Source organism: Antedon mediterranea, chromosome 1 (assembly GCF_964355755.1).
Source record: "Antedon mediterranea chromosome 1, ecAntMedi1.1, whole genome shotgun sequence".
In the NCBI taxonomy this organism is placed as follows: domain Eukaryota; kingdom Metazoa; phylum Echinodermata; class Crinoidea; order Comatulida; family Antedonidae; genus Antedon; species Antedon mediterranea.
In genome coordinates, this window is record NC_092670.1 from 1,881,310 (window position 1) to 1,895,995 (window position 14,686).

The 14,686-nt window shown below is 35.0% G+C and overlaps 2 protein-coding genes across 3 annotated transcripts; one reads left to right on the plus strand and one right to left on the minus strand.

Annotated features, from left to right (window-relative positions):
- Positions 1–92: 92 nt before the first annotated feature.
- LOC140052736 (eukaryotic translation initiation factor 3 subunit B-like) lies at positions 93–7,378 on the plus strand. The gene is made up of 15 exons (XM_072098436.1): positions 93–267; positions 734–926; positions 1,257–1,376; positions 1,496–1,550; positions 2,218–2,346; positions 2,636–2,793; positions 2,975–3,106; positions 3,199–3,312; positions 3,431–3,837; positions 4,159–4,237; positions 4,399–4,537; positions 5,058–5,183; positions 5,559–5,636; positions 6,039–6,147; positions 6,578–7,378. The coding sequence occupies exons 1-15, from the start codon at positions 159–161 to the stop codon at positions 6,679–6,681; spliced, it is 2,052 nt and encodes a 683-aa protein (XP_071954537.1). The 5' UTR covers positions 93–158; the 3' UTR covers positions 6,682–7,378.
- Positions 7,379–7,461: 83 nt separating this feature from the next.
- On the minus strand, positions 7,462–12,564 carry LOC140052745 (galactokinase-like). 2 transcript variants are annotated; one of them, XM_072098442.1, is made up of 8 exons: positions 12,497–12,558; positions 10,839–11,123; positions 10,070–10,259; positions 9,446–9,701; positions 9,102–9,283; positions 8,559–8,709; positions 8,014–8,176; positions 7,462–7,884 (listed from the first exon to the last, which is right to left on the minus strand). In XM_072098442.1, the coding sequence occupies exons 2-8, from the start codon at positions 11,013–11,015 to the stop codon at positions 7,813–7,815; spliced, it is 1,191 nt and encodes a 396-aa protein (XP_071954543.1). In that variant the 5' UTR covers positions 11,016–11,123; positions 12,497–12,558; the 3' UTR covers positions 7,462–7,812. The 2 variants fall into 2 exon arrangements, with proteins under 2 accessions (XP_071954543.1, XP_071954544.1); XM_072098443.1 differs by lacking the exon at positions 10,839–11,123 and having other exon boundaries at positions 12,497–12,564.
- Between the last annotated feature and the right edge of the window lie 2,122 nt (positions 12,565–14,686).

Here is a 14,686-nt window from a genome sequence, read left to right on the forward strand (position 1 = left end):
TTAAATGTTTAATTTAAAACATTAGAAAAACTAATTCATGATTAAATTTCAATAGCCAATCACAATAAGCAATATCTTTTCCCATAAAGAACAACGTGCGCTAACCCCCTACCATCCGGCTTGAAGTGTAAGAAAAGGGAGTGGAGAAAAGGTCTAAAATGACGAATTTAGCATCAATGCAAAACAACGATGACCCGTCAAATGAAAGAGTACAAGAGCCTGACTTTGATGATCCTCCTGGCTTCGTAGATGACATATCAAATGAAGGTAAATGTTGTGTTTTAGCTAAGCTATAAAACTCACCGGGAAGAAGCAAAAGACGCTGCGATTCCCGGCAAAATGCAGGCTAGCTAGGCCGCCACCTATAGTAAATTAATTACAGGCTTAGGACTGTAACATATGTGTCGAGCTAGAATAGATAGAAGGTGGCATTATTCTTTGCTTCATGCATAAATGTAGTATCATTTTTGTGTAAGAGTGTAGGCCTATATATATTTTCTTTGATTGACGCATTATCTAAATTGAATTTATTATTAATCCTAGCTAGCTAAGCCTATTCTATGCCTATTATTAATTAATATATATTAATAATGTACTTTTTTTAGACTGACTGAATTTGAATAGGAGTATTGATTACATTGCGATTTTTGAAAAATGGTTTCATAATATAAATATTAAATCTATGCTAAGCCTAGGCTAGTATTTCAATAAATATGTTATTTGTTATTTTCAGAGCTTCTTGCAGATCTGTTGAAGGATAAACCTAAAGAAGCCGATGGAATAGATTCTGTTGTTGTGATTGATAACGTTCCTTCGGTTGGACCAGAACGTTTAGAAAAACTAAAGAATGTCATAAATAAGATTTTTTCAAAATTTGGTCAAATTGTTTCAGACCACTATCCACTTGATAATGGAAAGACAATGGGGTAGGTATTTATTGAAGTTTCTTCTTTACTACTCTGGCCAAAAAATTAAACATTTGTACTCAAAATCTAAATATTATATTATTATTGTATTAACATAATGTATGTATAAGAAAAGGTTATATACACATGTATGAATATAGTACTAGTAGACTAGAGAAACATATTAATGAACATGTTACATATGAAGAATATAAATATGATAACATATACATTTATTATATAAAATTAAATATGCATTTTTATACAAGTACAGTAAAAGTGGGTGAAATCCCCACAACAAGAAAAAAAATCAAAATGTATTTTTTAATTCTTATTTTTATAATTTTACAGATATATATTCTTGGAGTACAAGTCTCCAGCCAATGCTGTGTCAGCCGTCAAAATGTTAAATGGATATAAACTGGATAAACAACACACATTTGCTGTCAATCTATTTACAGATTTTGAAAAGTAAGAATAAAATAGCTTTCCATTCTTAACTTTATGTTGTTCCACGGCTCACATCACAGGAAAATTAGATTTTTAAAAAAAACACAATTTTTTGTATGTTTATATTTGTTTCTTTACAGGTATGCCAATCGACCTCCGTCGCAAAACCTTGAAAAAAGACCATTTCAGGACATGGTAAGTAGTTGCTAGCAATCTCTATAAAAATTGAAGTAATAGTAAGTCCAATCTCTGCTGTTTGGTGGCAATGTCAGATGTGTGAGAGTTTCTAGTGATCTATCAGTTGGATGTAGTTAAGATGTTCTCTGCTGTTTGGTGGCGATGTCAGATGTGTGAGAGTTTCTAGTGATCTATCAGTTGGATGTAGTTAAGATGTTCTCCGCTGTTTGGTGGCGATGTCAGATGTGTGAGAGTTTCTAGTGATCTATCAGTTGGATGTAGTTAAGATGTTCTCTGCTGTTTAGTGGCAATGTCAGATGTGTGAGAGTTTCGAGTGATCTATCTGTTGGATGTAGTTAAGATGTTCTCTGCTGTTTGGTGGCAATGTCAGATGTGTGAGAGTTTCTAGTGATCTATCAGTTGGATGTAGTTAAGATGTTCTCTGCTGTTTGGTGGCAATGTCAGATGTGTGAGAGTTTCGAGTGATCTATCAGTTGGATGTAGTTAAGATGTTCTTCTAGAACAGTAGTATGTGTATATAACAAATTCACAGTTGCTGGTAACTATCATCCTACAAATCTTTTTACTTTGCTCTTAGCTGTTTAGGGGATGTTGATTGAAATAAATGGGGAATGTGTATATGCAATCTGGTAAACTAGTTTAATATTGTTTTTTTTTTTGTTAGGGTAATCTACGGTCATGGCTTCAAGATATTGATGCTAATGATCATTACAGCGTGATCCATGACGCAGGAGAAAAGACGAGCATTTACCTTAACACGTCATCAGAGGCCATCAAGGTTGAAGAAAGAGCGGTAGGTAGTATTTACCATTTTGGTTAACAATATTCAGGGAACACTGTTGGCTCCTGAAAGTGTCTATTAGAGCCGTTTTTGTAAAATCATCATTTATTGGAAATAAAAACATAAGAATGTAAAAACATCCCAGGTTACTGCTTGGAGAACCAAGCATATGCAGTGCAAAACAAGACAACAAATACAACACACTTAAAATAAGAAGGTAAAAAAGGCTTAAAATTCAGATAGCCCTACTGCCAGCTTTAAAACAGTTTTTCTCAATCCTTATTTGCTGTGTATTTTTCAGAGATGGACAGAAACATATGTACGCTGGTCTCCCCAGGGCACTTACCTGACTACCTTCCATCAAAAAGGTATCGCTTTGTGGGGCGGGGAAAAGTTTCAACAAATACAAAGGTTTGCCCACACAGGAGTACAACTGATTGACTTCTCACCGTGTGAAAGGTAATTTTACAGATTTCTAGAACTTAGCATGCAATCACCTCAAATTAAATGCACAATAAACAACTATGTATATTCTTGCCATACATGCTGTTTTAATTTACAAACCGGTAAAAACTAGTGATGACTAGAAGTAAGAAATCAAAGTAGTTGTAACTGGAATTCTTTCTTGTTTTCAATTCAGATATTTAGTCAGCTTTAGTCCGTTGATGGACTCCAAAGATGACCCAAAGGCAATCATCATCTGGGATGTTTTAACGGGTGCTAAAAAACGTGGCTTCCACTGTCTTAGTACTTCTCAATGGCCGGTGTTCAAGTAAGTATTGTTGCTTTCTTTACTTGTTTTTGTGTACCACAGCATTTTTTTGTTACTTGGTAATTTATTGATGTACTTGCTTGTCTTTTTAGATGGAGTCATGATGGTAAATACTTTGCTAGGATTGGTGAAGACAGCCTCAGTGTTTATGAAACACCGTCGTTCGGCCTTCTGGACAAGAAAAGTTTTAAGTGTAATGATATAAAGTAAGTAAAGAACATGTTCATAGTTCATGTTCATAATATATAATAATAATATATACATTTTGGTTATAATTTAGTCAAATATAAAGACATTTTAATCAAAGATTGACATACTTTTTAGGGATTTTTGTTGGTCACCAGCCGATAGCATCATTTCTTATTGGGTCCCCGAACAAGGAGAAAGTCCTGCTCGTGTCACGCTTCTTGAGATCCCATCGCGTAAAGAGCTTCGAGTTAAGAACCTTTTCAACGTATCCGAGTGTAAACTACACTGGCAGAAAGCGGGTGATTATCTCGGGGTCAAAGTTGATAGACTTACTAAAAGCAAGAAGGGACAATACTACAGTTTTGAAATCTTCCGCATACGAGAGAAGCAGATTCCGGTAGATGTAGTAGAAATTAAGGATCCTATCGGAGCATTTGCGTGGGAACCAGTTGGGTCGCGGTTCGCTGTACTTCATGGTGAATCACCAAGAATTGGTGCTAGCTTTTATAATGTGAAGCCTAACAGTAAAATTGAGTTAATAAGTAAGTTACACAAATTAAGCATCATCAAATAGGTCAACTTAAGCCTGTTTTTCATTTAGGCTAATTTATACGTTGACTATTGCACATGCATAGTATTATTTTCATGTTTTATGACTTGAAAAATTGTACAATAAATCAAAACTTAGAATTGTTTGTTTCGCGCGAATATATTTGCCTAGTGGAAAATATGCTGTAGAGCATTAATTTATATCTAATATTATAATCTGCATGAATCATTTGCTTGGGGTGAGCATCGGAACTTGTATATTCAATTTCATAGTTAACAATACTACAACTAAGACATTCTTTTTTATTATCTAGCTACATTAGAGAAAAAAGCAGCAAATGCATTGTTCTGGGCACCAAATGGTCAATTTATAGTACTCGCTGGTCTGCGATCGTAAGTAAAGTATATACTAACTCTATGGCGTGTTTAATCGAAATTCATGTCATAAATTGTATTTAATTCCACAAACCTATGTTTGGATTTACTGTAGAAAAGAAAAATATGAAGATTAAATTCTGCTATTTTTTAGACCTGTTTCATGTTTTCAATTCCAGAATGAATGGAGCATTGGAGTTTGTCGACGCCAATGACATGACTATCATGAACACGTCGGAGCATTTTATGGCAACCGACGTTGAATGGGACCCAACTGGACGATATGTAGCAACAGGTGTCAGCTGGTGGAGTCATAAGGTTAGATTAATATCTTCTGAAGATTTTCCAGTTTGTGACACTCTTCCTATTTGTTAAATTTTTCGCCTTTTGTTGGCAGGATGTTTGGAATTACAGAATAGATTAATATTCAAGGGGAAATTGTTTCACTGGACCTAAAGTTTATAGTCCTTACTCTATCTACCACAAGAACCATGGAGCTAGTGGTGATGGCTGTTCCACTGTCTTAACCACTCGGTTCTCACATGTGGTTATGGCTACTGTTCCACTGTCTTAACCACTCAGTTCTCACATGTGGTTATGGCTACTGTTCCACTGTCTTAACCACTCAGTTCTCACATGTGGTTATGGCTATGTATTACTGTTCCACTGTCTTAACCACTCAGTTCTCACATGTGGTTATGGCTACTGTTCCACTGTCTTAACCACTCAGTTCTCACATGTAGTTCAAATATCAATTTGTTACTACGTACTTAAATGTGAGAATTAAAATATTGATTTATAACTATTTATATTGATGACTCTGCATTTGTGTCTGCAGGTTGACAATGCATACTGGATGTGGTCGTTCCAAGGAAAAGTACTTCAAAAATGCACTACAGATCGCTTCTGTCAACTGTTATGGCGGCCACGCCCACCGCCAGTGCTTACTGAAGAACAAATCAAGGTACTATCTACACCCCTTCACATTGAATGGAATAATCTGTCCAGTTTATTTACTTACTGTGAATTCTGAAAGATAGATAATATATATTAAAATGGAACCCATACTCTACATAACTACTGTAAATCCTTTAGTTACAATTACATCTAATAAATAAAGAATCACAGGAAAAAGTGAAACATTCATTGAAAGCCCGATCATTAATTAATGACAGTGACAGTGGCTTTGGCTGCTTCTGTGCTTTCCTGGCAGATAGTGACTATGATACATTTTCTCCTTGCATCATGTTTGTTTAATTTGTATTATATTTTGTAAAATGTGTCTTTTGCCTGATTAATTAATAGTAATAAAAGTATTGTTTATTTTTATCCTCCAAAGGATTTGAAAAAGAATATGAAGACGTACAGCAAACGTTATGAATTGAAAGATAGAATGAGCCAATCAAAGGCCTCCAAGGTAAGACGATTTGTGGAAATAATGCAATAGTAGGCTAGTTACATTGTTTTGAATAGTGTATAGATTGATTTGACATAATGCAATAGTAGGCTAGTTGCATTGTTTTGAATAGTGTATAGATTGATTTGACATAATGCAATAGTAGGCTAGTTGCATTGTTTTGAATAGTGTATAGATTGATTTGACATAATGCAATAGTAGGCTAGTTGCATTGTTTTGAATAGTGTATAGATTGATTTGACATAATGCAATAGTAGGCTAGTTACATTGTTTTGAATAGTGTATAGATTGATTTGACTTAAAATCTCATTTGAAGAACAAAACAATGAGAGTAAATCACAAATGGCACAGCCGATAATTAGTGTGCGGCAAAATCAAAGTTTATTTTAACTTTTCTTGTAGGAAATCATTGAAAGACGTCGTGTATTGATGGAAGAATTTGAAAACTTCAAGAAACAGAAAGAGGAACAACTTGCAGCAGAGAAGAAAGAACGTTTAGAACTGAGGAGAGGTAAGCAACAGTCATTACCAAACAGCCCTCTCTAGTTGTTGATTTACATTCATGGGCTTGCCTACAAATTGTAGATTGCAATTTCTTTTTTTTTCAAATCTTCTTTGTAACTTAAGATATGGAACGCTCACTATGCATAAATAATTTATTCTCACTCATGGATGTGAATCAGACAAGATGGGCCTAATTTTAAGGCCTCCTAATTGTTTAATTTCAACACAGCACCAATTCAAGATTGATTCCTGATGAAAGGACATTTTTGTCCCACCTGTCCTTAACTCTAGCTACAACCAATCTCACCTTATTCAAGAGTAACTGTATATTTATTATACATGCATGGTTGGTCTAGCCAATCAGCACACAGAGGGGGTACTTGCACACCAATGAATTGGGTACTGAAAATATTATCAAAGAATATTTATTCTTTCAGGTATGGAGACTGACTCATATGACAGTGGTTGGGATGAAGTTGCACAGGAAACTGTTGAATTTTTTATAAGCGAAGAAATCATTGAAATCGAAGATCCAGAGTAATTGTGTTGCGTTCAACATCTTTTGGAGTTTCACGATTGAAATTCCAAACACGTTTGAGCCGTTTGGTCAGTTGCGCATTTGTAGATTTTCGGATTAATATTGAAGACCGAAAATCATTTAAACCCGGTAGCTTTGTTGGTGGGGTGTTAGTGCATTTGTGTGAGCAAAGCTGTAACCGGAAGATTATTTCTTATTGATATCCAGAATTTCTGATTAGTATCTTTGTATTGTATACTAATTATTATATAGAATTTGTCAAATCTTACTCAGTATAGTGTGGTATTGTTATACATTGGTATATTATCGTGAATTTATAGTTGTTTGATTTTGTTTATTTAGCCTCCCTGCATTCCATAATTGATACTCAGCCTCAAATCGAAAAACATACCTCGTTAGAAACTTGTATTTGAATACTATAATAAGTATTATCAACAAAATAAAATTATTCTAAAACGATATTTTTTAGTTTTTAACAACAAATATGGTAATTGATTACAAACCATATTGTTTAACGTCGCCTACATATATTGTAGATTGCTCGTTTTGGAAAAGACGTCGTAAAAAACCCCGTCATAGGCACTTTTTTTATTTCTTTGTAGTATATAGTTTAATTTCTTCATATAGTAATGTAGTCATTGGATTATTAATATATCATTCACCATTTACGATATGATATTAAATCTTATATGATAGTCAATGTCATTGATTCAGTTCTTTTTGTTGGTATATAAATTGCCCTCAGATGTTTGCATTATTCAGTCCATGGTCTACCATGAGACCAACGCACCTTCTTGAAAGTGAGCATATACCATAACATTTTAGTGATGCCATGCAATGTAGAGTGCTAGCTTTTTTTTCCAATTTTACATTAATTTGTAATTAGTTACATCTTTATAAAAGAAATTACTATTTATTTCTCAAAAATAAATTGCCAAAATTATGATGCATTGCATTGTGGTTACAGCTTCATAAAAGAAATTACTGTACCTATCATTAATTTATAATACAAACAGTTGAAATTATATATAATTTATAATATACAGTAATTATAAAATCTATTATGTTCAATATATCTGGGCTCCAATAGTACTGTACTTATTTGTCCTCATCAAAACTGCATGTTGTTAAATGTTACAACTGAAGTGGTCTGGCTCCATCACATGCTGCACATACATAGAATGTAGCATTACCGCTATACTTAGACTAAAAAGAAAACAAACATACATTAAAATGTTATATAATGTTACCACTATCATATGTTCCATTTTTTATTCTAATCAGCGACCAATACCACAGGTAATTAATTAGAGGGACACCACATGATGTACTTACTTGCATAGTTTCCACCGTGTTCTGTACAGCCTCTTTGTCAAGTAGGGTTACAGTGCAGCCTCCAAACCCACCTCCCGTCATCCTTGATCCATAAATGCCATCACATGACATCGCTAAATTTACTAAGTCATCTAGCTCTTTGCAGCTTACTTCGTAATCCTTACTAAAATAGAAAAATTAATGCAAAAGATAGAAAATACACTTCTGTACTACCTATTTTCTACTTTTAGTTTAATTATTTATTTAATCTCGAGTTCTGTTCACACTGAAAAATGGGTGGAGTGTTTAAAAATAGAATCATTCTTATTTCGGATTCCGCCGTAAAAAATATGTGTGTGAAATGCACTAAAAATACAATTGTACTGTTAATGAAATAGTTTAGTACTTAAACTACAACATTTAAAAGTACTATGAAAAATAAAAAACTCTCAAGCATACACCAACTAACAATATAACATAAAAAAAAAAACATAGTATATAATCAGTTCATCTACTGATTTTTAAAAAAGAAACTTTTTACAAATGTCATGTTATGCCCAACGTACCACAAAGAATTGTGGCTTTCCACCATCAGTTTACCAAATGTGACAAAGTCAGAGCTTGACAATGCTTCTGCTGCTTTCGAGGTTCTTGTGATCTCGCTGATCACATGTCTAGCTCGTCTAAAAGTCACATCATCAAGCTTTCCTACTTGATCTATAAGTAAAACATTTTACGAATTAAAAAACCTTTTTAAAAATAGTTAATTATGAATATATTTGAATAATTTAAACATAAAACCAGACTTCTTATACCCCTTTCACATCGCATTTCATACACACAATGGCACACAAAATTCTGATGTTAAAATGCTGTGTGAGTTTGGCAAGGCGATGAGGACGTGGTAATAAGTATACATCTGCCCAAACATAGTAGTAATATTCCCAAATATGGTATATGATATCATCACGTCCATATATGGGCACATCACATTTTTTTGTCAGTTTGATAGTGTAGACAAGGCTTTAGTATTTAAAAACTAGAAAGACCAAACAATTGTTAGTACACACAATAACCACAACAGAGAAAACAATTCACCAATTGCTTACGTTGAAGGTCTTCCATCGTTGCATCCCGAAGACTTTCTTTCCCAAGAGCCTTTGCTGCTTTGTAACACTGTTTACGTCGTGATGGGTACTCACTTCCGGTAAGTTCATGTTTGACGTTTGAGTTAGTAATTAGCACAACTATATTTGGGTTGGTCATGGCAACTAATTTAGCTTCCATTGATCTAGCAACAAAAATAAAAATAGCTAGAATATGAGAATGAGGTCCAGTGCAGCATGTAAATCTCAATTTGTTTATTTTAATAAATTTATTTATATAAATCTTCAGGCAAATACTAGAAGTTTAAAAGTAGGTGCTTGCTAAAAACACTTAAGTACACACTTACCTACAGTCTATAAGTAAAGCATTATCTTTTTTCCCCATAACAGAAATGAACTGGTCCATAATACCACAAGGCATTTTGGGAAAGTCATGTTCAGCTTTCTGACAGGCTAAAGCCTTGTCTTTTGGACTTGTTTTAAAACTTGGATCCAGCTGCTCTAGGAAAGTATACGTTGCGACTTCTAGCGATGCAGAGCTGGAAACACCGCCTCCTATAGGCACAGTGGTACCTATCACAGCGCTGAATGATGATAGGTTACCTGATAAGACAAAAAGACAGCGCAACATAACAGTTGGTTATGCACTTGTCAATATTGAATGACCTACAATATGACCCCGGGAGAGGTGCGTCATTTGTCCGATGTGCGTCAATACATTTAGGTGACGATGACGCACCCATTTTGATGCATTGTGGACATGTTGTTCATGATATGATGGGTGGTAAAGTGACGGACACTGACACACCATGTTCATTGATGTGACGTACCATCTAGGTTTTGTGAATAATTATTTGTCAATGACGCACCTCTCCCGGGGGTCATATTGTGGGTCATTCAATTGACAAGTGTCAATCAATTGAATACAGAGCTCTGGGAGTGTAAGGTACTACTTTTGCTGTGTTATTCACCTTTGTAATTTTGTACAACTCCTTTTACATAGTTTGCCCATGCAGGTTCACCTGGCAGGAGGGGGATCTCACTTGTTGGAAGAGCAAATTCAACTTGTTTTGGTTCATCAACACCTTCAGCGGTTGTTATCACTGTACACATCCCACTGTTGGTTTTTGAGCCAACAAGTACCGTCACCATAGGCAGTGCCTGAATTGGAAAAGAAGAAAGATATTACTTTCTTTATTTTCATGTATATTCATCAATAAGTAAATAACAAACAAAAAACAGGATGCTTACCTGATCTGATGATGAAACATTTTATTTTTTTATTTGATCTAACAATCAATAACATAAAATGATTATAATATCATTTACTCCATGATAATAGTTATATATATTTCTGCTAAAAAACAAAAGGCCTACGTACTACTAGTAGTAGTAGTATGCCTATAAACCTATAGGACTATTTTATATTTCCTAGCTAAGCCTAGCTACCTGTCCTAACTAGCTAGGCCTGGCTCTACTAAGCCTGGACTTTTGTTTAGGCTAAGTAAGTTTTAGTTAACAAACACAGTGCAAGTGGTGCATCCCCCAGCCAGCATCACCCACCACACAGATGATTGGACCAACTTACCATCGGAAAAACAGTGCAAGTGGTGCACCCCAGCCAGCCAGCATCACCCACCACACAGATGATTGGACCAACTTACCATCGGAAAAACAGTGCAAGTGGTGCACCCCAGCCAGCCAGCATCACCCACCACACAGATGATTGGACCAACTTACCATCGGAAAAACGAACCCATCGTTGTAGTCTGTATGCTCCCCTATCAAATTAACTCTTCCTGGTGCACACGCTGCAACATCTGGTTTACTACCGAATTGTTTTAAGAATTCATTGCAAAGTTGGGAAAGTAACGTTTCGACTTCTAAAACCTCTGTTACCCGATTCGACGAAGACATTGTGTTAATTTACATTTATACTATAAAAGTATACTGTGTCATGTAAATTGCTTAGCTCATCATGTCACGACGTTCAAATAAACAAACATCATCCCAGGGTCGCGATTCCTAAAGCGTTATGATTGGCTGGTTAACACACGTGACTCCAGAAGTTAGTTTGCGCAAAGAATATATATCACAAGAATGAGTATTCCGCGATTTTTGCATGAGAAATTTGTAACATAGAGCTCCAGAGAGTGATGCCCGCCCTCATAAGGGCGGATGTATACATATTAAATAAGACTTGATTTAATAGATATTATACATGTCACATTAAATAGAATTATGATAATAGTTTTGCAATTGTAAACTATTTTATAATACATATTTATTAACAAACTAGTGTACATTCACTTTTACAGACAATTATTTACTAACATGCTAAGTTAGTTCACAAAAAAGGCCTAACACAGCAACACCAAAAGTCAACGAATCGTTACTCAGCACGGCCTATTCTTTACCATTGCCCGTGTACTACTCTACGCCCGGTAAATTAAGTATTGTTTTTATGATATAAATCAGTATAAAATACATGTTATTAATAGGAAAAAATGTTAAATGTCATTAACATTTATTTGTTTTACCAGAAACAAGTTAAATATAGGAATATTATTAAACTATCCTACGTGAAAACGCGTAAACACCAACACGCCCGGTCACGCTATTGTAGCGCCCGGTTGATAAAGCAAACTGTTTATACGGCAGTTTTTACTAAATAAATTGCATAAAGCGAACAATTAAATATCCAAATAGTTTTTAACGTGATGTTGGCATGTAGTTGATAACATTTTTATCATCGGAAAATACTCCGGTGGTCCAGCCTTTGATTAGTGAAACCTTCACCAAAAGTTGTATACATCCCAGATACATCCACACTTATGGCGGCGCCCTACCACATGGACAATATTACTGTTACAGGGAAAATCGCGGATTACTCATTCTTGTGATATATATTCTTTGGTTTGCGCAAAGAACTTGGTTTGCGTGATGGATGGGTGAGTGGTGGTGGTGGTGGTGGTGGAGCAGAAATAATTAGTTCATGCTCGATTTTTACACGTTTGTTATATTGTGAATATTTTATTAACAATACAATCAATCATTTTACCAGATATATTATTATCAAATTAAAAATTATATTACATTAATTAATAGCACACACACTGCTATCCAGTTTCAGCAATTGGTAGGCCTACAGTAGGCCACTATCCAATCGGAGGCCTAAAAAATAAAGTTGCTCTCACCACTACATACATCACCCGGCCCACCCACTATAAAAGCGGCTTAAGGCCTAGGCTACATGTACATTACCAGTATAGGACAATTTTTCCTTCCGAAAATAATAAGAACCTGTTTAGTTCGAACATGGAGGTATACCTCCATGGTTCGAACTTCAATTCAAATAATATATATGTATATTCAAAACAATAAAACACGAAATATACCACATTGTAGGCCTACAAAGCCAAACAATCCCACCACCAACTTCGTAAACGTAAACTTAACCGTCTGCGTGCTTTCCATATGCCCAGCGTTGCCAGCGATAAAATTTAAATTATGCCGTATCCTGTCTCAAATAATGCCAGATTGGGAAAAATAATGCCAGATCCCCAAAATTTGGCCCTAAACAGCGCCACCAACGGTTGTATGTCTAATAAACGTTTGTAAAACCCCAACTGACACAAAATAGGGACTAAATTGTATCCCTATGTCGTTCAAAAATTGTATTTTTAGTTTTGTGAGTAATAACTAATAATTCTAAAAATATCTGGGGTGCGAAAATGGTAATTGCAAATGAAACAAACACCAACCCACGAACCCTTCTCCCCCCCCCCCCAAAAAAAAAACCTGTTACAGCCATGGAAATTTAGAATTTTTGAGCTGAAATATGAGAGCTGCTCGATCTTTGCACTTAATTTCAAATATGAAAGGATCTTAGCCCACCATAATTAGAAAATGGCAATTATAATTTAAAATAGGAAATAAAAATATATATTAAGTGTCTCCAGGACCTCAGCCCCACCATGGTTGATAAGAAAATTTTGAAAAATGCTGATTTAAATGCCACTTAATTTAAAATATGAAATAAAAATATATTTATTAGTGTCTCCAGGATCTTAGCCCACCATAGTTCGAAAATGGCAACTATAATTGAAAATAGGAAATCAAAATATATATTAAGTGTCTCCAGGACCTCAGCCCCACCCGGGGCCCCACCATGGTTGGGACTGGAGGTACAACAATTTGGAAAAATAGAGCTGCTCAATGGCCGGAAATGGCACTTAATTTCAGATATAAAATAAAAATATATTTATTAGTACCTCCAGGATCTTAGCCCACCATAGTTTGAAAATGGCAATTATAATTTAAAATAGGAAAAAAATATATATATATTAAGTGTCTCCAGGACCTCAGCTCCACCATGGCTGATGCTGAGGTAAGAAAATTTGGAAAAATAGAGCTGCTCAATGGGCGGAAATGGCACTTAATTTCAAATATGAAATAAAAATATATTTATTAGTACCTTCAGGATCTTAGCCCATCGTAGTTTTGAAAATGGCAATTATAATTTAAAATAGGAAATAAAAATATATATTAAGTGTCTCCATGACCTCAGCCCCACCATGGTTGGGGGTGAGGTAAAAAAAATGGAAAAATAGAGCTGCTCGATGGGCGGAAATGGCACTTAATATTAAATAAAAATTACCTCGCCCACATGGTCACTACTGGGGCTGAGAGGTGAAGAACATTTGGAAAAATAGGGTTGCTACGACGATGCAAATGGAACATAATTTGAAATATGGAAAACAAATTCTCCTAGAAGAAATTCTTTTTAAAATTAGAGCTTCTAATTAGTTACTGGAAATTGCCATTTCAAGGGTTGGGGTAGAGGTGCGGCCACTTATAATTATGAACTGAGACAACAAAACCCCTTTCATAATGTTTTCGTTCAATTGTCTCTATATCTGGGGATCCAATAACCTGCATGGTCTCTGAAATAGAGCAACATAATTGGCCAATAGCTAGCCTCTTCGGATTTTTTGTGCTGCCTATATCGGACACACGGTAGTTTTCGAGCAGCCTTCCTTTCCGAAGAGTCTATTTAAGTCCGAAACAAAAGGATGGAAGAACTATTGTACGGAAAACCCGAACAGATCTGTTTTGTACAATATGATATTGTGTAAGGTGATATGTATTAAATTGCAAGATTAAACAAAATATTTTATTTTTGTTCTGTGGTATATTATTTTTTTGGTTGTTCAAAAAACACAAAATTATGCCAGATTATGCTAAAAACGGCTAAATAATGCCGCGGCATTATGCCAGATGCCGTGGGCCTCTAAATAATGCCAAAAAGCATAATAATGCCAGAAATGGCAACTATGCATATGCCGCGCGCTCGTAGCCTACGTCACGTGAAGGCAAATATCCAATGATGACATCTAATCTATATTTTTTAAGTTGAGCGCTCTCCTTCACTTTTGTCCATTCTCACTTTGTTATATTTATATTTATATTTGTTATGCTCATTATTTTTATGAATGAATAAAGAAACTAGAAATGTTACGACCTCATAATCATAGAAAAAAATGGAATAAACGTAAAAGTTTTGCGCATTTTTAAATTGTGCTAGA

Excerpts from the sequence above, each read along its gene's own strand:
- LOC140052745 (XM_072098442.1), bottom strand. The coding sequence starts at position 11,015 with ATGTCTTCGTCGAATCGGGTAACAGAGGTTTTAGAAGTCGAAACGTTA. Across the intron at positions 9,702-10,069 it reads AGTTGTACAAAATTACAAAG|GTAACCTATCATCATTCAGC; the intron begins GTGAATAACACA and ends TTGTCTTATCAG. Across the intron at positions 7,885-8,013 it reads ACACGGTGGAAACTATGCAA|TCTAAGTATAGCGGTAATGC; the intron begins GTAAGTACATCA and ends TTTTCTTTTTAG.
- LOC140052736 (XM_072098436.1), top strand. The coding sequence starts at position 159 with ATGACGAATTTAGCATCAATGCAAAACAACGATGACCCGTCAAATGAA. Across the intron at positions 3,838-4,158 it reads CAGTAAAATTGAGTTAATAA|CTACATTAGAGAAAAAAGCA; the intron begins GTAAGTTACACA and ends TTTATTATCTAG. Across the intron at positions 4,238-4,398 it reads GTACTCGCTGGTCTGCGATC|AATGAATGGAGCATTGGAGT; the intron begins GTAAGTAAAGTA and ends TTTCAATTCCAG.